Raw genomic sequence first — 23,227 nt, 5'->3', positions numbered from 1 at the left:
ATGTACAACTTAGAAATATTTTCTATACACACCATTCCTATACATTTCTACTTTTGTCATAACTTGATTTAAATATTTTTAATAATGGAGAAGAGAGGTAAAAGACAGAAAAGATAACCACACTGTATTTAAGGTACCAGAATTACCATTCTGGGTCAAATTTTTTTCAGTTAATCTTTAAAACACATATTAAATCCAATGAACTACCTATTCTCATAAAACTTAGGTATCTCTCAAAATTAAAAATTACAAATGGCCTATGGCTTTCCTGAATCAGAAAACCCTAATCTCTGATTAGAACCTCTCAATGTCACTAGTTCCCTGAATTCAGAAGGTAACAAGTCTCAATAAAAGCATCATAATTTGCCCTCAGGAGTATCTACAGAGTTGTTGTATTGTGAGTTCTTCCTACTAAGATATTTTCAGGTAGCTAAGTCATCCACCAAGATTCTGTCTGAAGAAGTCTAGATATTTAACAAAAAGAAACTACTGCCAGATAATCTTTATTTTCCTTAACAAAATACACACAAGAGCACAAAATTCACTTATAATATCATTATTTTACAAGTATAAATAATGTTCAGAATTCAAGTTACAGTCAAGTGCAGAAATATTTCCTATATGTTACTATGTAAACATAAGCTAATTATAATATTATGTGCCTTTGGCCCAGCTGCAAAATAAGAGACATCAAAAAGAAACACTGCACTTGACTGTTCAATTGCATTCTTACTGAGAATTCATACCAATGCCTATATAGTTAAAACTTTCATACTACTTAATGTAAATGCCTAAATAGACATCCATTCCCCCCCCCAACGCCCCCACCCCCCGGCAAATATCTTGAGAGTAAAACTTCTATCCATTTTTAATGATGAACTATTGAAAATCTTGAGTTCCATTCCTTTAAACAAACACTATTAGAACTTATTCCTAACCAAAGTTCTTCCTATGTCAAAATGGATATTATTTACAGGTCACACATACAGAAAACAAGAATGCTATCATGTTTGTTTACTTTTAGAATGCAAAAAAAAAAAAATTTTTAAAAGCCAGTATGGGTCTTTGTAAATTCAAAAAGATCTTATTTTACTGATATCACTTGCTTGTAGTTTTAATACCTAGTAGATACAATTTTGACATTGAAATAGCTAGGCAATCTGAATTCAAATGATATCAAGCACCACCTAAAAAGCAATAACTGACATCAACAAAACTACAACTATCCAGTTGAAGGCATGTGGAAGCATTTACTACATTGTCATCAATGATTCTCCACTTAATTCAGGATTAGTAATAGAATCAGGAACAGTATCAGAAATAGAATCAGGAATAGAATCAGCTTTGGGAACTATTGATTTGGCTTCATTCACTGAAGTTTCCTCATTCTCAGTCTCTTCTTGCTTCTCTTCTGGTTCCTCTGTACCAGATGCTTTTTCAATCACTTCATTTGTCTGCTCTGTATTTGTTATTTTGTCCTCTGTCTGCTCTGTAGTGTTATCCAAAACATCTTGTTCTTCTAAAGATTCTGAAAAGACAAAGAGTTAAGACTTCAGGAATACAAAAATATTAAAATTGCTAAATAAGGTATATGAATTGGTACAAAAACAGGAAAAAAAACAATTTGGGGAAACAAATCCAAACTTGTATCTAAAGCCCCATATTTTCATAAAATTTAGGAACTTTCTTAATATTTAAGAATTTTCCTAAAGATGCATTTGAAAGTTGAATGCCCAAACAAAGCCCCAATAGAATTATGTGCTGTAAGACAACAGCCCAGCAAACAAAACAAATGTATTAAATCTCAGATTATGTTTCTTGAAGGAACTGTCTCCCTTGTGCCCAGGCAATCCTGTGGGCAGTGTGTAAATATGTACCTTTGCGTGTATGTAGGTGGTGCTATTTACCACACTGATTTACATCTCTATTATCCAAGACCTTAGAAGTCAGGATCCACCTTTTCCAAAGGCATGACAAGTCTCCCCTCATCCCTCTATACAAGCCAAATCCTCAGGATTTAAACCTCTGGGTCAGAATATGCTACATACCTACAATGGTAGGGAGAGAAAGAGAAGGGTCTTTTGTTCCTGTCTCTAAAACGGAAACTAATTAAAGGTCTTGTTCCCTACCTGAAAATTTGTTCCCTTTAAACGCTCTAGTAAGTTTCATTAAATTCAAATCTCTTAATAATAATTTAATGACAACAATTTTATTATATAAAGTCTCTATAATTCTTTATGTTTAAAGAATGGAATGGGAGAGGGAATGACCAGAGCAGTTTTTATAATAAATAGCAACTAATATTTTTGCTAGGAAGATAAGGTTAAACCACATCAGCTAAACAAATGGGCAGATTTTCCTACCCTCATAAAAGATTCCTTATGACATACAACAAATGTTATTGATTCAACATTTATGGAGTAAAGACCAGTCTACATCAGTAAAATGTACTAGTTTAGTTCCTTATATAGTACAAAGTGTGTGTGTGTGTGATATTTTAAAACAATTATTTCTACACATATATTTTAAAGTATAGTTTACAGAATTGTAAACTTTTTTCCAATTTTTATAGGATGAAGGACCAAAATTATACAGTTAGGAACATCCGAGTTAATGAGGTCTTACTATATAAAAACTTCATATAACCACAAAAAGTAGTAAGGAATGGTTCTCAAATCATATTATACCAAATGTCACAAAAATGCTATTTTTATTTCAAAAGGAACTTAAAATGGCATTGCTGCACCACTTCAAATCTTACAAAAATCCAAGGTAAAAAGCCATAGACTGACTGAGTTTGTTATTTGAATGTTTCAGTGTACAAAAAGCAAAAGCAAATAAATAGTGCAGATAAAATTCTATGGACATGTACAGATATTCTGCTACCTGGGCAAGTAAGGCCTTCAATGGAAAACTTTAGGAGTCACCAACCATTTGTAATTCTACCCTCACAAAATTTATCAATACAATTTTAAGTTATGGTTTTCCACAATACTTACTTGCCAAGAACTTTACAATTTGTTAAAATATAGTAAGTCTTCTGAATCAAACCAATAAAGCCAAACAAAATGAAAAAAGTTCAGAATCCACAACTCAATTCACCAATAAACATGTTGAAGTGAACATAGGCCCACAGTTTGTCATATTCTGTCAGACTGCCTCAGTACTACACAAGAGAGGTATCAAAGTCTATGGTTTATTCTGTTAAAGCTCTGTGATACAACTATTTTCAGAAACACATCACCTCTCAAATCCATTTAATTTTAAAATTCTTGGATTTTAAAAATGTAGTTAAACAACAGAACTACCATACTTAAAATTTTAAATGTCTGTAAAGGTGAATTCTAAGAAATACCCTGTGCTATTATAACTAGAAAAGGATATTATTTATATACAAAGGATATTATATACTGTGTTGTATTTCACAGAATATATGAAAGATTAAAAATTGGTAAAATGATAGTGCTTAAAAATATTCAAAAAGCCTACTAATGACAACTTCTCCCAGGTTAATTTGCAGAAAAGTAATTTTAATAGCACTAACACTACAAAAAAACTGGCATGTGCCACGATGCCTATAATGCAGGTATTGGCTAGTCTAAATGACTTAGATATTCAATGTTTGGATACCAACGCTACTTTATGAGAAGTCATCCAAAAAAGATTTAAGTGAACTAGGTGAGCAAGAACAGAGAAATACTTACCAGTTTATTAACTAAACCAAAGAGCTTTATAATATCATTAAATATATTCTAAAGGTACTGACTTTATTTCTATGAGATAGTATCATTTGCCTAGTCTAATAAAACAATAAATTTTTTCTGTGAAGTTGTAATTTAATGAGATGTCAACATTTGGGCATAAAATACTAAAAGAAAAACCAGCCTTTGGGGTCACACCAGTTTAGACTAAAAATGAAACAAAATTACCTGAAGAATCTAATCCCATCTATAAGAAATTTTAAAAATCAACTGTTGCCCCATTGGAGTGGCTCAGTTGGTCGAGCATCGGCCCATGTACCAAAACGCTGCCGGTTCAATTCCCAGCCAGGGCACATACCTGAATTGCTGATTTGATCCCCAGTCAGGGAGCTGAGGGAAGGCAAATGACATCCCTCCCCCAGGCCCCCATCTCTAAGCATGTCCTTGGGTGAGGATTTAAAAAAAGAAAAAATGGCATCTGTAATGCCAAGAAAACAATATATTGCAATGTGATGAGACAAAAATGACCCATGAAATGTGTTCCTTTCCCCACTCCTACCCACTGCCCCACGCCCACCCCAATAATCTTAAGAGAGAAACTTTTTCTACTGAGTGTAAAAAACTGGCTTCCAGTTGTTTAGGTAAAGCCTTAACTAGACAACTCAAAATCACAAAACAGTATAATTGTAAAACTAGCACTACTGCCTCACCTATAAAGCACACACATGCAAAAACATATAAGAACATCAACTTACCTTTAGACTCTTAGTCTAGCTCGAGAGAATAATTTTCTAAGAAAATTAAAGACTAGTCTAGCAAAACAATTTCATATATTTACTTTAGAAAAATATATGACATTTTCACAGAAAAATACATAATTCTATTTAGAGTATGCCTTTAAAAACCCCTTGTGCTGAGCATCAATCTATGAACAGGAGTTTACCATTCGATTCTCTGTCAAGGCACACACACGTCTGGGTTGCAGGCTCAATCCTCAGTAGGGTGATCAATGGTTCTCTCTCATCATTGATGTTTCTCTCTCTCTCTCTCTCCCCCCCTTTCCTTTCCTCTCTGAAATCAATATATATATATATATATTTTAAACCCTCGTATTTTGGTGAATTTATTTAGATTCTTTATATTTTATTCCTTTTCACAATAACAACAAATCTGCCTTGCTAACACAGCAGTACTCACTATAGACTATAAACTTGCTCATATGAAATTTACTAAATTAAAATAGACAATTTGTCTTTGAACTTGCAGGTTTTAAACAAAGAAGTGTTTACAAGATTTTTCTCTCTTAAAGAAACTGGCCAACTTATTTTAAGAAACAAAGACATGAATATTCACAGGCTCAATGAATAAACTTCAATTAAATAATAACCACCTAGGAGATAACAGCTCATCTTATATAATAAAAGCTTAATATGCAAATTGCCCCGAGTGGTGGTTTGACCAGGAGGTCAACCAGGAGAGACAGGGAGTTCAACCGCTCACTATGATGTGCACTGACCACCAGGGGGCGGTGTGGAACATGGCGGGCATCGGCAACGCAGCGCTGGCAGCGGGTGGCAGTGGAGGCACTGCCGGCCCTGATGGGCCCCGACGGGAACGGGACCACAGCAGAGTGGGACTGGGACCACGGCGGGATAGTGGAAAAGGTGAGCAGGCAGCACCAGGCCAAAGCGGGTGCGAGCAGGGGCCTGATCGCCCTGCAGACGGTGACCAGTGGCGGCAAGGGGGGAGGGCCCGGCCCCCATTGATCGCCCCACAGGAGGGATAATGGAGCAGGTGAGGGGGTGGTGCCAGGCCACAGCAGGGTGCCAGGTGGGGCTGTGAGGCTGGGGGCATGAGCTGGGGCCCGATCTCTGCAGGCCACCCCGAGGGACCCCACCCGTGCATGCATTCGTGCACCAGGCCTCTAGTATTCAATACACAAAATATTGCTTATATACCATTGGTGAACAAATCCATTAGATGAGTAAGAATGTCATTATTAAGCAATGGTATAAAACTATTTTTTTTTTTTTGGTGAAGGTATTTTAGAAAAGAGAATCTGCAGGCCAAAAAAATCTCTATGAATAAAAGAAGCATGCAAACTGATACTACGGTTAAATTTACATCTTGAGTAAACTGTACATAATTAAATATATAAGTATAAGCTTTATACTAGTAGATCTAGTAAATATACAGAATTCAACAAAATTTACGTTATCAAATAGTTCAGTATCTTAGAGCAGTGGTCGGCAAGCTCATTAGTCAACAGAGCCAAGTATCAACAGTACAACGATTGAAATTTCTTTGGAGAGCCGAATTTTTAAAACTTAAACTATACAGGTAGGTACACTGTTATTAACTTAATTAGGGTACTCCTAAGGCTTAGGAAGAGCCACACTCAAGGGGCCAAAAAGCTGCATATGGCTCGCGAGCCGTAGTTTGCCGACCACGGTCTTAGAGCATCATAACAAACAATACTACAACAGAATTTCCTCTAGATCAACAGAATCTAACAGTAACAGTATATTGCTTAAAAGAAAGGAAGGGAAGAGCAGAAATCAAGATATCAAAATAAATTTCTACCTTATATAAATTTTACTTATTTTTTATAGTATTGATTAGATGCCATGAGTTTTATTAGCAAGTTATTTCCAGTTGAATAAAAGCTATTTTTTCCTAATATAATTACATAAAATCTAGACAAATACAACTGAGCAATGAAAATAATAATATTAATATTTTCAAGCATGCTAGCCTAAAACCACTGTACTAGTATATTAACAATGTAAAAACTTCATACTCTCTTACCATATGTAACAAAAAAAATATGCTATGTCAGGTATTTTGGATTGCATATTTTTTAAAAGCAAAACTGATAAACCACTTTAATGTGGCTTAGCAGATTCAAGTATTACTGTACCATTCATTTAATCATAAAAGAAACTGAGGAACCTAAACGTAATTCATTACTTTGGAATACCATACCCAGGATGCTCTTAGATACAAGGACAATCCATAGTCCTAATTTCTTGTGTTTCTTTAATATTCTATTCACGAAGCATTTTCTATAGACAATTCTAAAAAAAAATATCTAGGAATTCAAATGAGCAATTAATGGGAGAAATTTCTTCTAGATCTCCTTCTTTAGTAAAACTTTCCAAGATTTCATGTGTTGTTCTAAAGAGTGGCCCAAAAATTTCAAAAGCCTTATGCCTCATCCTAAATGCAAAATCTTCCAGTAGCAGAATCTATAGACACAACTTAATTTCAAAGTCTCACATCATAGATTTTTAAGACGGTATCTTCTATTAATTCTAGATTATTCATATAAATGGTTTTAGAATATTCATTGAAAGAAAATTCAAATGGAAGAAAGTTACCTTCTCATTCCATCTGTAAATTCAATAACCGAATTTCTATAGCTTTTGCTGCTATCAAGGAGCTATTGCAATACTTAAAAAATATAAAAATTATAGCAGAAAAGTTGTAGAAATCAGAAATCTAAGCCCGCAATTACATTGGCTGTCAGCATAGAGAATAGATGATTGAGATAATATGATCTTAATAGTTCAATTTAATCATAAAGATATGCCTCCGGTGTTCAAAACAAATGCAGCTTCTCTGTTCATCAAAAATAGTTCCAGTCATTTACTAAAGGAATCCAGCTTGAAATTGATAACTGTATATCATAGTGTTGAGATAGGAGTCTTGGAGAAAAGTTCAATCTTCTAGAAAGCCAAAGAAGTAAAGGGTGCTCATAGCCATTTTAATGAATCCAAAGAGAAGTATAAAAGTTACTACTCTAAAGATTATCTTAAACCAAATTCAAGTGTTGCTTTAGTTTCTAGCACTATGAAGTTACTACCAGTGGTTCTCAATCTTCTGGCCCTTTAAATACAGTTCCTCATGTTGTGACCCAACCATAAAATTATTTTCGTTGCTACTTCATAACTGTCATGTTGCTACTGTTATGAATCGTAATGTAAATATCTGATATGCAGGATGGTCTTAGGCGACCCCTGTGAAAGGGTCATTCGACCGCCAACGGGGTAACGACCCACACGTTGAGAACCTCTGTCCCTGCCTCAAGTTTTCTTCACCTATTAATATTACCTTATTAGGGTTGAATATGAGCCAGTTAGACTTCACTCCAGAGATTTCAGACAGAAAATGAGACATCTGGGGTATTGCTCCTCCTAGATTAGATGAGAAGGAAAGGTATAGCTCGGTGTTGTTTGCTAACTATCTATATTGATCTTAGCAGAAAATATAAAGCATTGGGCTCATTATCAAGATTTTATTTTGTTGGCTGATTTTTCTTTTTCTTTTTGTCCCAACTACTGGCTTTCAAATAATTCACTTTAGCTTTCATAAGCAAGGCTACTCATGGAAAGGACTTCAATGTTTCCTCTAGGCATCTTCAGTAAGAAAGTCTTTCATTTTTCAGTTCCAAGAGGGTGCACACTGGTGAGGCAGATGATTTTCATGTAACAGTATGAAGCTCAGAGCATGACTTAAGCAAAAGAAAAAAATCTGATATTATGTTTGGAGTTGATGTTGCAGACTTGGAGAAGATGAATGCATTGATTCACTTTTGGAAGTAACAGACCTCTTGTCATGCCTATCTATTCAAATTCCTTTTGGTATTTGTCATTAAGCCCAAAGCCAAGCCTGAGTCAACACATGTATTTTATTATTCAAATTTTTTAAAAAAAGATACACAAATTTTCATAATAAACTTCTGGTATATGAAAATTCCCTCTCATATTATTTTTAAAGCAATTTTCCCCTACTCAATGCTTTTATAAAGAAGGAAATCAAATACATGTAAATGATAATTCCTAGAAATTAAAAGGATGAATATTGATTGCTAAATAAACTATGTGAGCTAAACTTCCAAAATGGATTTTTTTTCTCTATCAGCCATAGCACCAAAATATCATGGCCTGTATCATAATTTTAGCAATCTTCAGAATTCAGAGCTGCTTAACAAACAGCTCCTCACCTCATTATTAACAGCAAGAAATAGTTGGCAATTAATAGTCAGCTCTTCCAACTCATCTTTTCCATTTTTTTCATGAAACTTCCTCAAGAATTCCTAAAATAGAATTGCAAGATAAGGCCTAAAATCCAATGAATTCCGATGAACACTGTTTCTCTAAAATAAGGTTGTTTACATCAAGGCATGTGTCAGCAATGTTAGTCTCATTGATCAAGATAAATTGTTTCAAAGGACTACCAGTCGTATCAACACAGTCATCTAAAGGATGCAAGGATGACTTTCCAATACCAAGGTTTCCTGCTTGCAATAACTTCTACTAATTCAAGTGTTAAGCACAAACTTATTTCATCAATGTTAATTGCAAATTTTAAAAAACTGTATCTTATAGTTGCTCCACAATTATCATAATCTGCTTCATTTAAATAAATTGGGAAAAAATTATTCCATAAAACATTAGTCAAACCTTCCAACAGTTATTAGAAGAGGTCACGCCATAAACAATGTTTGCCTAGCTATTGCTGGATACTGCTTAACAAGTTATAATCTGTATATTTTAAAACTAAAACACATCATACCAATTATACAGGAGGCTACAGTATCAGAGTGATAAGTGATATATGCATGCTGCAAAATCTGATAAATCCATTCTTATTTAAAAGCATTATGCTGTTATTGTTAAATAGTAAACATTTTTAAGAGACAAAACTTTTTAATTAACATATTCATACCTTCACTTATCTGGTTCTCTGATGAAATCACACTTCCTGAGGGCAAGGGGCCAATTGAACTTGAGCCTTCCACAGCCTGCCTCTTCTCAAAACTAAACTCTGGCAATCTTGGAGCCTGAGGTCTGGTTTTTCTTGCAGGATTCAAGAAAAAACAGTAGGCACATCGAAAAGCTGCAGAGAATTTTTAAAAAAATAAAACCACAAACCAAAGAAAACTCAAGGACTAGTCAGATAACTCACAAGATTACTTTTGCAAATAGTCAAAGAACTCTTCAAAAGTTATTTTATCCAAAAAAAAAAAGTTATTTTATCCCTAGTGAAATTACATATAGTTTTAGTAATATTACTGCAGGTATTCTAACCAAAACTAATTTTAAAGTATACTTTCTAATTATTATTAGAATATTAATTTTAAATAGAAAAGATAAGTTATATAGCAGGTTAACTAGTAATAGCAAAACAATATTAATAATGACCTAAGTGTATTATAGAAATTACATTTCTAGTCACCAGAGTCATTAGGTATTTTTAAATCCAGAACCTTGCTCATTTACCCAAGAAAGTGTAGTATATCATAGATGAGAAACATAATTAACTTAGTATAAAGTTTTTTAATAGTGGCTGCTCATGAGAATCATCTGAGGAGCTTTAAAACCATGCTGATGCCCAGAACCCCACCCCATATCAATTAAGGCAGACTTTCTGTAGGTGGGCCCTGGGCATCATACTTTTTAAAAGCTATTCAGATGATTCTGATACACAGTGAAGTTTCAGAACAGCTGGCCTAAAGATCGTACATTGTTGTGAGAAAAATCTGATTTGTCTTTCCTGCTTTGCTGTGTTCTATAATAAGGACAATATGCTGAAAAATATATACAGAGACAGTACCAAAAATAAAATGACATTATATGGGAACGGGCATAGAATGAAAAATTTGAGCGTAAATTATTTAAATCTGCCTAATAATTCTTACCAATGTATTCAAATTCTTCTTTCAAAGCCATGCCATTATGAGAAAAACACTGCTGACATATAAGGGCATACCTATACCAAAAGGAAAAATAGACTAGTTACAAATGCAAACAAAGCCCATGGGAGAGGCTACTTTAGCCAACATAGCGAACTTATATTTTAACATAGCTAAATATGTCATAACAAACTAGATGTTCTTAGTAAACAATAAACAATACTCTTTAAACATAACAGTCAAAATTTCAACCATTTTAAAATATAATTTATGCATCAAATTTTAAAAAAACTAAGCAGCCAGTCAAATAAATACATCTTACTTTTAAGTTAGCAGAAACATTTGGTAACAGAACACTTCAGTGTTTCCTAAAGTGCCTTGCTGGGGATGATAGACTCAAAATGTGTAGTCACATAAGATTGGAAAAGATGGAACTTCTTAGAGATTCACAATGAGAAGTCTTATAGTAAAGAAATTAATTTTATTTAGTTCAATCCAAAGGTTAATTTCTGTACACCATAATTCCTGTATTTATCCTAGTTACACTTAACATCTTCCTCACTTTCTATTTACAGACTCATTCTATTCTCTGTGTATGTACTTAACAAAATATTTGGCCCTATTAAATGACATTCTGTTTTAAATAACATATAATTTATTATGTTAACTTTATCTAGTCCCTTTATTAAATTGATAACATTAACCAATAACCTTATCAAATATCTACTCTACTATCCTAAAAATAATTCTTAAGTCTATACTATGACAATTGCTATATCGTAACTCTCCTCCTAAAGTTATTGTAAGGATCAAATAAAATAACAATTGAAAGAACATTCTGAAAACTGTAAGTGCCAAATACATATAAATTGTCCTCATTGTTATTAAAATTATCACTATCGCCAAGTCTAGTACTGACATCTATAAAATTCTATTTCTTATAACCTATCAAGTTTTCACTATTTGTATTTTAAGTTTTAGTGAAAAGAATCAATTTCTCTAAGAATAACTGTAGAGTAGGATTATAATATAGTAGGGCTGCAATGTATATATATATTTTTCAGTATTTTACCTCCATACTTTATCCAAACTCCTACTGAAAAAAACAACAACTGAATGCATACTCCTTTGCAGGGCTATGAAATATTCCATTATGTTTTAAAATAAAGAAACAGGAACCACAAAACTACAGAAATCTAGTACATGCACACACAACATACACAACATGACCAATAGACGTTTTCTTCATTTTCTTTTTTTTTGCCACCTTAGTAAACATTACCTGTTTTGTGGACCATCACCAACTAAATATTCAACAACTCTATCCAAAGCACTTCGTTCTCGGGGGAGAATGGGTCTAGCTAAAGGTGGACCCGGAGGATGAAGACCTAGTATATAAATAAACACATAAAAATTATATGTATAAAACATATAAATTTTAATTCAGTTTACCAAGAACTACCTATGCTTTTCAGAATTTAAATTTTAACAAAACAAAATAACATTGAATATTATAAATCTCTGTAAAGCATTCAACATACATAATCTATGAAGACATAAAATGATGTTAGGTTCTGTACAAACTAATTTTTAAAATGGCCAGACTCTTAAAAGTGTATGTAATAATAAATTATGGAATTCCACTTTGGACCATAATAGTCACAGGGGGTCACATTTACCTTCCCAACTAGAATACTGTGCAAAATATATGATGCAACAGTTTTAAAGACACTGGATATCAGGCAATGTAGGATAAAAATTTCTGACAGACAAAAAGCAAATAAGATGAGCCCTACAATTGCCCCAGCTTGTTGTCTAGAAAGAATTTCCAGGCAACAACTCAGGGAGGGTAATCCCAGGTGAAGTCTCCCTGAGATGAGGAGATAAAGCTGGAACTCTGGGGACGCCAAAGCAGCTTGAGTTCACAGGAAAGAGTAGAAGAGAATGCACAGAGCAAAGATCTACAGACTATTCAAGAGAGTACTGATTGGCACATGCATATGAGGAAACTACCTGAGGACAGAGAAAACTGCTCCGAAGTATTTAAAGGTAACAGTAACTCACACGGGGCCAAAAATGTTGCATGTTTCCACCAGTCAGAGTGGAAAACTTCATAACTCACAGGTCACTGATCAAGTATTCAGTGGAGTTTTGTATAGGAATATAGAAATATCCCACAACCAAGCAAGCAGAAAAATGCATCCCATCATGAGAAAAATCAATCAAAAATGACCTTGAAATGACAGAGATAATAATAGGATGCATAGACAAATATGTTTAAACAGTTATGACTACATTCCATATGCTTGAGAATCTAGAGGAGCCATTCAATGTTAAATAGAGGCACGGAAAAAATTGAAAAGACCCAAAATGAACTTCTGCAGATGAAAACTACAACGTCTAGGATGAAAAATCCAGACATGGGATGAATAACAGTTTGCACATTACAGAAAAAAAAAATAGTAATTATAAAGATATAGCAATTAAAACCATACAAAACACAGACTAAAAACATTTTTAAATGAAAAAATCATCAGTAAAAAGGACACATATGTAATACCCTTTGTAATACTTTAAGCAATAAAAATAAATAAATAAATAAATAGGAAAAAAAATCATCAGTGAGCTATAGAACCTCAAGCAGTCTACTCTAACATACATATAATTGGAGTCCAGAAGAAGAGGAAAAAGGAAAAGAAAGTAATATTTGAATAAATAATGCACCCAAATTTTTCAACTTTGATGAAAACTATAAACCCATAGATACAAAAATATCAACAAACCTTAAGCACAAGAAGCATAATTTTGCAAAAGGACACAATATATTCAAATTGTTTAAAACTAGTGATAAAGAGAACACCTTAAAAGCAGTCAGAAAAAGATACATTATGTACAGAGAAACAGAGATAGGAATGACAGCACATTTCTTATCAGAAAAATAAGCAAGCCAGAAGACAACGAAACAATATGTTAGAAATTCTGAGGAAAAACTATCAAATTAAAATTCCATATTAGTGAAAAAAGTCTTTTAAAAATGAAGGCAAAGATGAAGACTTTTTCAGGCATACAAACTGAAAAAATTCATCACTAGAACAATTTCATTACAAGAAATGTTAAAAGAAGTCCTTCAAGCAGAAAGAAAATGACACCAGATGAAAAACTGGATCCAAAGAAAAGAGGAGTAGTAGAAATGGTTACCATGTGGGTAAAAATACAAAACAACTACTTTTAAAAGATAATTGATGGTATAAAGGAAAAAATTAATTTTTTAAAAATATGTTTTTATTGATCTCAGAGAGAGGAGGCAAGAGAAAGGAGATAGAAACATCGATGAGAGAGGAACATTGGCTGCCTCCTGCAAGCCCCCCTACCAAGAAAGGAACAGTGACCTCCTAGTCAATGCTCAACCACTGAGCCATACCGGCAGGGCAGGAAAAAAATAATTTGTTGTGGGATTTATAACATATGTAGAAACGAAATGCATGACAACAACAGCACAAAGGCTAGGAAAGGAAAAATGTAAGTATACTGTTGTTAGAGTCTTAAACTATATATGAACTGGTACCCTATCATGTGTAGATAAATTTTGATAAATCAAAGATATATACTGTAAAACCCAAAACATCTCATCAATGTTTCTCTCTCTCTCTCTCCCCCTCCCTCTAGCTTCCTTTCTGAGATCAATAAAACATATTTTTAAAAAATTAATTTTTTCCTTTATACCATCAATGATCTTTTTACCCATATGGTAATAATCATTTCTGGTACTCCTCTTTTTTTGGATCCAGCTTTTCATCTGGTGTCATTTTCCTTCTGCTTGAAGGACTTCTTTTAACATTTCTTTCAATGAAATTGTTCTAGTGATGAAGTTTTCTAGTTTGTATGTCTGAAAAAGTCTTCATCTATGCCTTTATTTTTAAAAAAATTTTTTCACTAATATGGAATTCTAATACTAAAATTACACATAAAAGCAATATAGCTAATCAGGCAACAAAATGTATAAAATGGAATCATAAAAAAAAATAATCCAGCCCAACTAGTGTGGCTCAGTGGCTGAATGTGGACCTATGAACCAGGAGGTCAGGGTTCAATTCCCAGGCAGGGCACATGCCCAGGTTGAGAACTCGGTCCCCAGTAGGGGGTGTGCAGAAAGCAGCTGATCAATGATTCTTTCTCATCATTGATGTTTCTATCTCTCTCTCCCTCTCCCTTTCTCTCTGAAATCAATAAAATAAAATTAATTTTTAAAGATATTAATAATCCAAAAGAAGGCAGAACATAAGAAAGTTCGCAGAACAGATAGGACAAATAGGGAGGAAAAATAGCACAACAGAACATTTAACTCAAACCTATACATACCAATTATTATATTAAATGTATGTGGCCTGAACATCCTCATTCTGAGGCAATGATTGACAAAATGAACAAGAAAGCAAGGACCAACATAAGCTACTTACAAAAAAAAGACATTTTATATATAAAGACCAAATAAGTTAAAAGTAAATGATAGAAAAACATACATTTACACACACACATATATTAACACCAATAAAAAAATCTATAGTAGCTGTATTAATATCAAGCAAGCACAGTAGATTTTTGAACAAAGAATATTCTCAGGGATAAAATAAAAGAGTAATTTCATAATCACAAAAAAGTCAATTCATCAAGTGGGCATAGCAATCCTAAATTTATATGTGCATCATAACAGAGCTTTAAAACACATAAAGCAAAATTATAGAACTATGAAAAGAAATAAACAAATACACAATTATAGTTGGAGATTTCAACAGCCTTCTCTCAATAGCTGGCAGGTCAGCAAATCATTTAGTGTTGATAAAGAACAACATTATCGCCGAAACCGGTTTGGCTCAGTGGATAGAGCGTCAGCCTGCGGACTGAAAGGTCCCAGGTTCGATTCCAGTCAAGGGCATGTACCTGGGTTGCGGGCACATCCCCAGTAGGAGATGTGCAGGAGGCAGCTGATTGATGTTTCTCTCTCATCGATGTTTCTAACTCTCTATCTCTCTCCCTTACTCTCTGTAAAAAAATCAATAAAATATATTTTAAAAAAAAAAAGAACATTATCTACTACCAACTTGACCTAGTTGACATTTATAGCCACTCTACCCAACAGAAACAGCATATAGTCATTAATTGCTTAATGACAGGGATATGTTCTGAAAAATGCATCATTAAACAATTTCATCATTGTGCAAATATCAAATTTGCACTTATACAAACCTAGACAGTATATAACCTACTATACACCTAAGCCATATGGTATAATACTGCCTATTGATCCCAGGTTACAAACCTGTACAGCACATTACTGTACTGGACACCGTAAGTGATTACAACACAACTAGAGGTCTGGTATACAAAATTCATGCACGCGTTGTGGGGGGGAGGTCCCTCAGCCCAGCCTGCGTCCTCTCGCAATCCGGGACCCCTAAACCAGCAGTCGGACATCCGGGAGACTGCATGGACCAATGACCACACTTTTCATCCAGATGAAAGGCATCTTGCTATTGTATGGGCAGCTACATTTTTTTGCCCTGATTATGAAAAGTAGTACATAACATGATACTTCTGAGGCAGTAGTACCATTTTCCTCATCTTATGGGTGGAAAAACTGAAGCAGAGAGAAGTTAAGTTATTGGCTTTGTCACACAGTTACAAGTGGCAGAATCAGGGCTGACCACAAAATGTGCAAGCCAGAGTCCATGCATGTCATCACTGCATCATCCTGTTTTTTCAGTTAGAGTAGCCTTGCCAGGTTTTAATTTTTAAATCTAAGAAACTGTTCCCAATACATAGGATAGGGTCCGTAGACCTGGCTGGCAATCAGAGCCATCTGTGGGGCACCCGGCAAGAGGGACGATTGGGGGGCCCCCACTGGTACCCGCCATGGCTGGTGGCCTGGCACCATCTGCTGGCCAGCCCCGCCCCCCCCCCCCCCCCCATCGCCACAGCTGGTCATCTCCCTCTGTGGGGGAGGGGAAGATGCTCAACACAGCACATTTGGTCAATCTGCATATTAGGGTTTTATTATATAGGATGTTATTTGTGTATCCAAACACAGAAAGATTAAAAATGGTACACTTGTATAGGGCACTTACCATGAATGGAGCTTGCAGAACTGGAAGTTGCTCTGGGTGAGTCAGTGAGTAAATAGTAAGTGAATGTGAAGGCCCAAGACAGTGATGGCGAACCTATGACATGCGTGTCAGAGAGGTGACACGCGAACTCATTTTTTTGGTTGATTTTTCTTTGTTAAATGGCATTTAAATACATAAAATAAATATCAAAAATATAAATCTTTGTTTCACTATGGTTGCAAATATCAAAAAATTTCTATATGTGACACGGCACCACAGTTAAGTTAGGGTTTTTCAAAATGCTGACACGCGGAGCTCAAAAGGTTCGCCATCACTGGGCTAAGATATTGCTACACACTACTACAGGCTTTATAAATAATGTTCCACAAGCCCTCCCCCCGCTTTCTTCCAACAGGGTCAGAAATAGACCACTGAAGCTGTCAATGTTTCTCCGTGAACAGGGATATGGGCTGGACTTATTAGAATCACTGAAGAGAAACTGTCTAGATAAGGCATAGATCAGCATAGTAGTGACTGTTAGGAGGGAGTGAAAGGTGGCCTGAGATTCAGTAAAGTAAGAAATCAGATGAATATATAAATGAACATAAAGGATTGTCATGGCAATGTTGTTTTTGGCTACCTGTTGGAGTAGTAGTCAGATTAAGAAACTTTGTGGTATCCATGAAAAAACAGTGTTTAAGATGGAGAGGGTACAGAATTGAGGAAATACCTTTACTTTGGAAATATGTTTTGGTTCCATTCACCCTGTCTGGCACAAAAGACTCTCTCTGGCCTTGGCCTGAAAATAGAGCCTGAAAATATTTGCAAAGTTCAGGGACAGGCTGGCTCCACACTACTACAGAAAGCTTTTACTAAAGTGGCAGCAGCACTTAATACTTTTTAAGGTAGCACCTGTGGACCTGTGTCCTTGTACAGGATCTTAGTTCTTCAACTAAGAATTTATAGCAATGTTCTCTGAACATCATCAGCTAGATCTGAGAGGGCTGTAGTGCCCTCTGAATGTAGAGTGCTGGGGGAAACAGCTCCTCTGTGCTGATACAGGTGAGTGGCTGAGTGGTTGGGATATAATCTATACACTCAAAATTGAGGTTCTGAGAGTGAGAGGGAATCTATTGCTAAGCCAAACAGATATTGTTTCTGTCCAAGAAAAAAAATTCCTCCTGAACCACATATCCTTCCATTTCTTACAGGAAATTCATCTCCATTAAAATCTTATGGGACCACCATCATATGTATATGAGGTCCATCACTCACCAAAACACCATATGTGGCACATGACTATATATTCTTCTCAAGTAGGAAAAAAAAGCATTTACCAAAACAGATGATATTCAAAGACATAAGACAAATCTCAATACATTTAAGAAGATTCAAATAATACAAAGTATGTTTTCTGGCCATAACTGATTTAAATTAAAAATAAGCAAAAAGAAATCTCCAAGTATTTGGAGACGAAAGAATATCCATGAAAAAATTCAGGGTTCAAAGGGAAATTAGAAAGTATTTTTAAATAAATAAAACACTTTAAAACATCAAATTATGATATGCAGCTAAGCAGTACTTAGAGAAAATGTTATAACACTAAATACCTATAACACTAACCACTTACAAAAGAAGACAAGATAGGTCTAAAATCCATGAATTCAGCTTCCATCTTAAGAAACTAAAAATGAAAAGCAAATAAAATCCAATGTGAACAGAATAAAAGAAATAATAAAGATTAGAGAGAAAACAAATAAATTGGAAAATACAAGAATAATATAGAAAAGCTAGTTGTTTGAGAAGATCAATAAAACTGGTAAACTTCTAGCCAGACTTACCAGAAAAAGAAAGGGAAAATACAAAATACCAATATCGGGAATAAGAGAAATGACATAAATCCAAATTGTAAAGATATTACAAATATAATAAGGGTATAGTATGAATAGCATTATGCCAAATAATTTTATAAGTTGGATGACACAGATTGATTGAAAGACTACAAAGTTACCACAACTTGCTCAACAAGAAATAGATAACAATTCAATTTGCTAAAATTTTGTTAAGAATTTTTACATCTATGTTGATAAGGAATATCAGTCTGTCATTTTTCTTTAAAAAAAATTTTTTTTAATTAAAAAAAAACTCTCCTACAAATAAAACACCAGGCCAAGATGTTTCAACCTATAAATTCTACCAAACATTTAAGAAATAAATGATATCAATTACATACAAACTTGTCCATAAACTGAAGGAAATACTTACTACTCATATAAGGCCAGCATTCCACTGACAGAAGAAAAAAAAATACTATTAACTGATATTCCTAATGTAAATATTTTTAACAAAAATTTCGCACACTATACTCAACAATATATGTGTGCGTGTGTGTATAAAATAAAACATCATGACCAAATGGGATTTATCCCAAGAAAGCAAGGTCATTTAACATTTAAAAATTAATGTATTTCACTAAATGAAGATATTTTTAAAAAATAAAATAAAATAAAACCCCATGTAAGCATCTTAATTGATGCAGAAAAAGCATTTGACAAAATTCATAATCCATTACTAATAAAAACCTTCAGCTAACTAGGAATAGAAAGGTACTCCTCAACCTGATAAACGCTATCTACAAAAAACAAATGATAGCTAATATCATGCTTTCCTCCTAAGATCAGCAATAAGGCAAGGAGGTCTATTCTCACCACTTCTATTCAGCATTTTACTAATAAAGGTTCTAGTGAGTGTAATAAGGCAAGAAAAAGAAATAAAAGAAATCAAGTAGAAAGGAAGAAGTAGTACTGCATTCACAATTTGATAGTCTATGTAGAAAATACTATGGAATCTATAAAAAAGCTATTGAGATGAGTTTAGCAAGATTATAGAATATAAAATTAATATACAAAAATCAATTGCATTTCTATATATATATTAAAATGAACAACTGGACATAGTTTTTAAAAATATAATTTATAATTTGATCAAAAATATAAAATAGATGTACTAGTACATTTAACAAAAATGTGCAAAACCTATATACTGATCATTATAAAACATTGCTGAGAAAAACTAAACATCTAAATAAATAGAAAAATATATTATGTTCGTGTAATAAATTAGGTAATATCAGAAGAGAGGAATGGAGAGTGGGGAGTGGAAGAATTACCTAGAATTTAGTTAATGATTTATTTATATCATATAAAAATAATAACAAGAATAGAGAGTTACACAAACTATGAATTGTTACTCCACAATCTCTCAAAAGTGAAAGAGAATTGTCTACAGGAAATACTCTGAACGAAAAGACAACACAGAAGAAGCACTGAGAAGAAAGTGGGAGGATAAAGATGTGATGTCTGCCTTTGTAAAACAAGGCAGGATGAACATAAGAGTAATATGAGCAGCAATGGAGATTTACAGGGAGACCCCACAGAAGCTTTTGAAACAAAATGAGGCCTTGTTGGAACAAGCCTTGCCACACAAGGATACAAGGTTTACAAATTGTCTATGACAAAAACTTTAAAGCAGTTAAGATAGGCTTAAGGTAGGAATATTATATTAATACTTTAAAGAATAAGAGATTTGCTTTGTAAATAATCACAAACCTAAAAACTATTACCAACTTAAAAATAAGCAAAAGATACCAAAATTATAGCTATTAGTAAATAAAATTTAGGTTCTAGAAAAAGTAATTAGTATTACAAATCATGTACATTTTTCTGGTTTTACCAGGTAAGTTATCTGTTTACTTGTACTAACAACATTCAATCATTATCATAACAAAATAAACATTAATGCAGGCAGTGTTAACTCATAAAATTTTCAACTTGAATAAGCATGCCAAATGAGATTTAGAAAGCATTTAAGCCAACTTAACTTTTGCTGGAATATTTTACTTCTACATGTTTAAAATGAAAATGCCCATAATGGAATCTGAATACATAAAATAACAGATTTCATAAAAATATCTTAAAATCCTTACATACTTAGTAACTTTTAAAATAATGCATATTCATCTTCATACTGTTAAGGATTTACAGTAATTAATACAAACATCAAGTGCAATCATTGTAGGAATACTGGTCATTTTTATATAGCTTGGCAAATTATCAAGTACCTGCTGCTTATTAATTTTCAAACATATGGGTGCCCTGTGGTAATACACATTAAATTGATTCTCTTCCACAAATATGGCATAATGAAAAAATGAATTATTAATCTTCTCTATAAGAAATCACTTAACTCATTCATATTTTTTGGCAATGCACAACTTAAATATAGTCTTTTACACAGAAACTAATTTAAAACTTTGGTAAAATGTTATATTGACATGATCATGAAATTTAGGCCATTATTCCTTCTAACCTTATTCTGAAATATGCAATACAGTTTTTACTTTATGTAAGTTGCTAAACTTGTATTTCTTTAAAACTAATTAGATACACAACTGTATATAATACATGCATTCTCATCAAAACAGTATTTCATTAAACAACTAAGAACTTTAAACATCATGGGTATCTCAAATCAGTCAGATAACAATTGAAAGATAAATAATTTTCCATCAATTTCATTTTTCTCAATTTCACAAAATACATGGCTACCTTAAGGAACATCATTGTATGTCAAGTTTAAACGTATTATTTCAATAACTGCTTTTTGAAAAATATTATTTGTATATATTTCATTTACAGCCAGATTTCTTAATGTTTATAAATTAACAGTTTTCTAGTTTTCTAAAATGTAATGCTGCTTTTTTTGAAGGAAAAGCAGGAAAAACAATCTACTGTAATATTAACATTTAGATTGGTTATTGATTTTATTACATAAGTGTCTTGAATATCTGATATCAACTACTGACTAGCCTCAAAATCATTATAAATTATATTAGTAATTAGTCATAAAAATACCAACATAATCTAAATTAGAATTAAATATCCTAAAATAGTATAATTTACAATCAGAGTCAAGAACCTGACATGGAATCTACATAAAATAATGTGATTTGCTAAAGCAATGAACTTCCAAGTCCCAATCACACCCAAAAGATAATTGCAGGGTAACGTAATATATTACACTCCAAAAATGGGATCTTCCCTAGTGATCCTCCACACTAAAAAAGGAGAATCTGCCTGATCAGTGTGGCTCAGTGGCTGAGCGTTCGACCTATGAAACCGGGGGTCAGGGTTCAATTCCCATCAGAAAACATGCCAGCTTGCAGTCTTATTCCCCAGTAGAGGGTGTGCAGGAAGCAGCCGATTGTTGATTCTCTCTCAACATTGATGTTTCTCTCTCTCTCTCTCCCTCTCCCTTCCTCTCTGAATCAATAAAAACATATTTTTTTTAAAAAAAGAGAGAATCCAAAGGAATAAAATAATAGTAAAGAAAATATGCTAATTTAAATGGACTTTATGCTAAAGTATCTGTCACAAAATACTAAGATTCTTTGGCTTAAAAAAAGAATACTTTAATACCAGTCCATATTAACAACAGTAGTACTGTACACCACAATAAAGGAATATTCTTCCTGAAATATGTTAATTGTCCTGTTTAAAAATATATGTGAAGGGTGTAGCAAAAAGCATAAATATATTCCAAAAATGTTCTCTTCTATCCCCATGTTAAATAAATCTGGAGCCATTCTAAAGGTGAATATAAAAAGATATGCTATACTGTTGACTACAAATACTACAAAGTTTTATCGCCATTTAAACAAAGAAGCCATAACAGTTAAATGAGCTCAAGAAATAGGTTTCAGTATCACAAGGTGCCAGCTGTAAAGAGTTATGGCTAATTGAATATGGAACTCCTGCTTAATCAGATAACTGCTCTGCTATTTCCAAATGAAATGCCATTTCCATACTGTCTGAAAATGGCCCGTTTTATTGGTAACCAGAGAAAACAATATAAACTGTAAATAACATTTAGTGCTCTGTTTACCCATTCCAGGCACAGAAGTAGCAGGGGATCCAAGACGTCTTGGTAACACATTTGACGATAGGGCTGGAGTAGCAGTTCTTTCTGGGGGCCCACCAGGGGCTGAAGTGTCCTTTGTTGGACCAGGAGATACTGGAACTTGTGGAGGAGGGCCCTGGCTAGACCTTACTGGTGTTGGAGAAAGGTTTCTTTGAGCTGCAGTTCGCTGACGAATCTCTGAGAAAAAGAATAAAAAGTATAAATTACATTTAATATCCAATATACCATATTAGTCAATACCACATTATTTACATTTAATTTAATTTTGTGACATCAAAAGGCATTTGTAGGGCTAAAACTGCTTGTAATAAGAAATCTATAAAATGTAACATTGAAAACTGACTATAACAGAGTACTCCATTTCTGAACCTACAAGTCAACTGCATATATTTACACAATAAGCCTTGATCTCAATCCATCCACTGATATCACTTTTCAAAATAAATTCAAGTAAAATAAAATCATCACCCAATGTGTCGTGTCTTTTACAGTAACCCTTCCTAATTTATAATAAAGAAAGGAAAGTTTACCAGAATTTAGTGAAAATTGCAGGTTTTTCAAGATAAAAACAATGGTAACTCTAAAAAATGAGTGAATAAGTATATTCTGGAATTATCAAATAATTTATGAGGTAATTAATCTAAGTAGTCATAGAAATGTAGCAAAAGTATTCTTTACTATTAGGTACCATGCCTATTCTCCTTTACACTACTGCTATTTTCTTAGTATACTACTTTCTTTTTGCCCAT

General features: G+C 33.5%; 1 protein-coding gene across 4 annotated transcripts in view; it reads right to left on the bottom strand.

Moving 5' to 3' along the window:
• Positions 1-487: 487 nt before the first annotated feature.
• Positions 488-23,227, bottom strand: part of LNPK (lunapark, ER junction formation factor) — a 76,312-nt gene continuing 53,572 nt past the window's right edge. Inside the window, exons 9-15 of one of the 4 annotated variants that reach the window (XR_009453810.1) lie at positions 22,443-22,655; positions 11,681-11,786; positions 10,405-10,475; positions 9,432-9,602; positions 8,707-8,799; positions 7,815-7,897; positions 1,456-1,528 (exon numbers count right to left, since the gene is read on the bottom strand). Coding sequence is in view for 2 of the 4 variants with exons in the window: in XM_059704016.1 (XP_059559999.1) it covers positions 1,254-1,528; positions 9,432-9,602; positions 10,405-10,475; positions 11,681-11,786; positions 22,443-22,655 (836 nt within the window). In the remaining 2 variants the exon portion in view is untranslated. Of the gene's footprint in view, positions 1,529-7,814; positions 7,898-8,706; positions 8,800-9,431; positions 9,603-10,404; positions 10,476-11,680; positions 11,787-22,442; positions 22,656-23,227 lie in introns of all 4 variants that reach the window. The other 3 variants (XR_009453811.1, XM_059704017.1, XM_059704016.1) reach the window with 3 other exon arrangements.

Source organism: Myotis daubentonii, chromosome 7 (genome assembly GCF_963259705.1).
Source record: "Myotis daubentonii chromosome 7, mMyoDau2.1, whole genome shotgun sequence".
Lineage (NCBI taxonomy): Eukaryota > Metazoa > Chordata > Mammalia > Chiroptera > Vespertilionidae > Myotis > Myotis daubentonii.
This window is presented reverse-complemented; position numbering and strand designations above follow the sequence as displayed.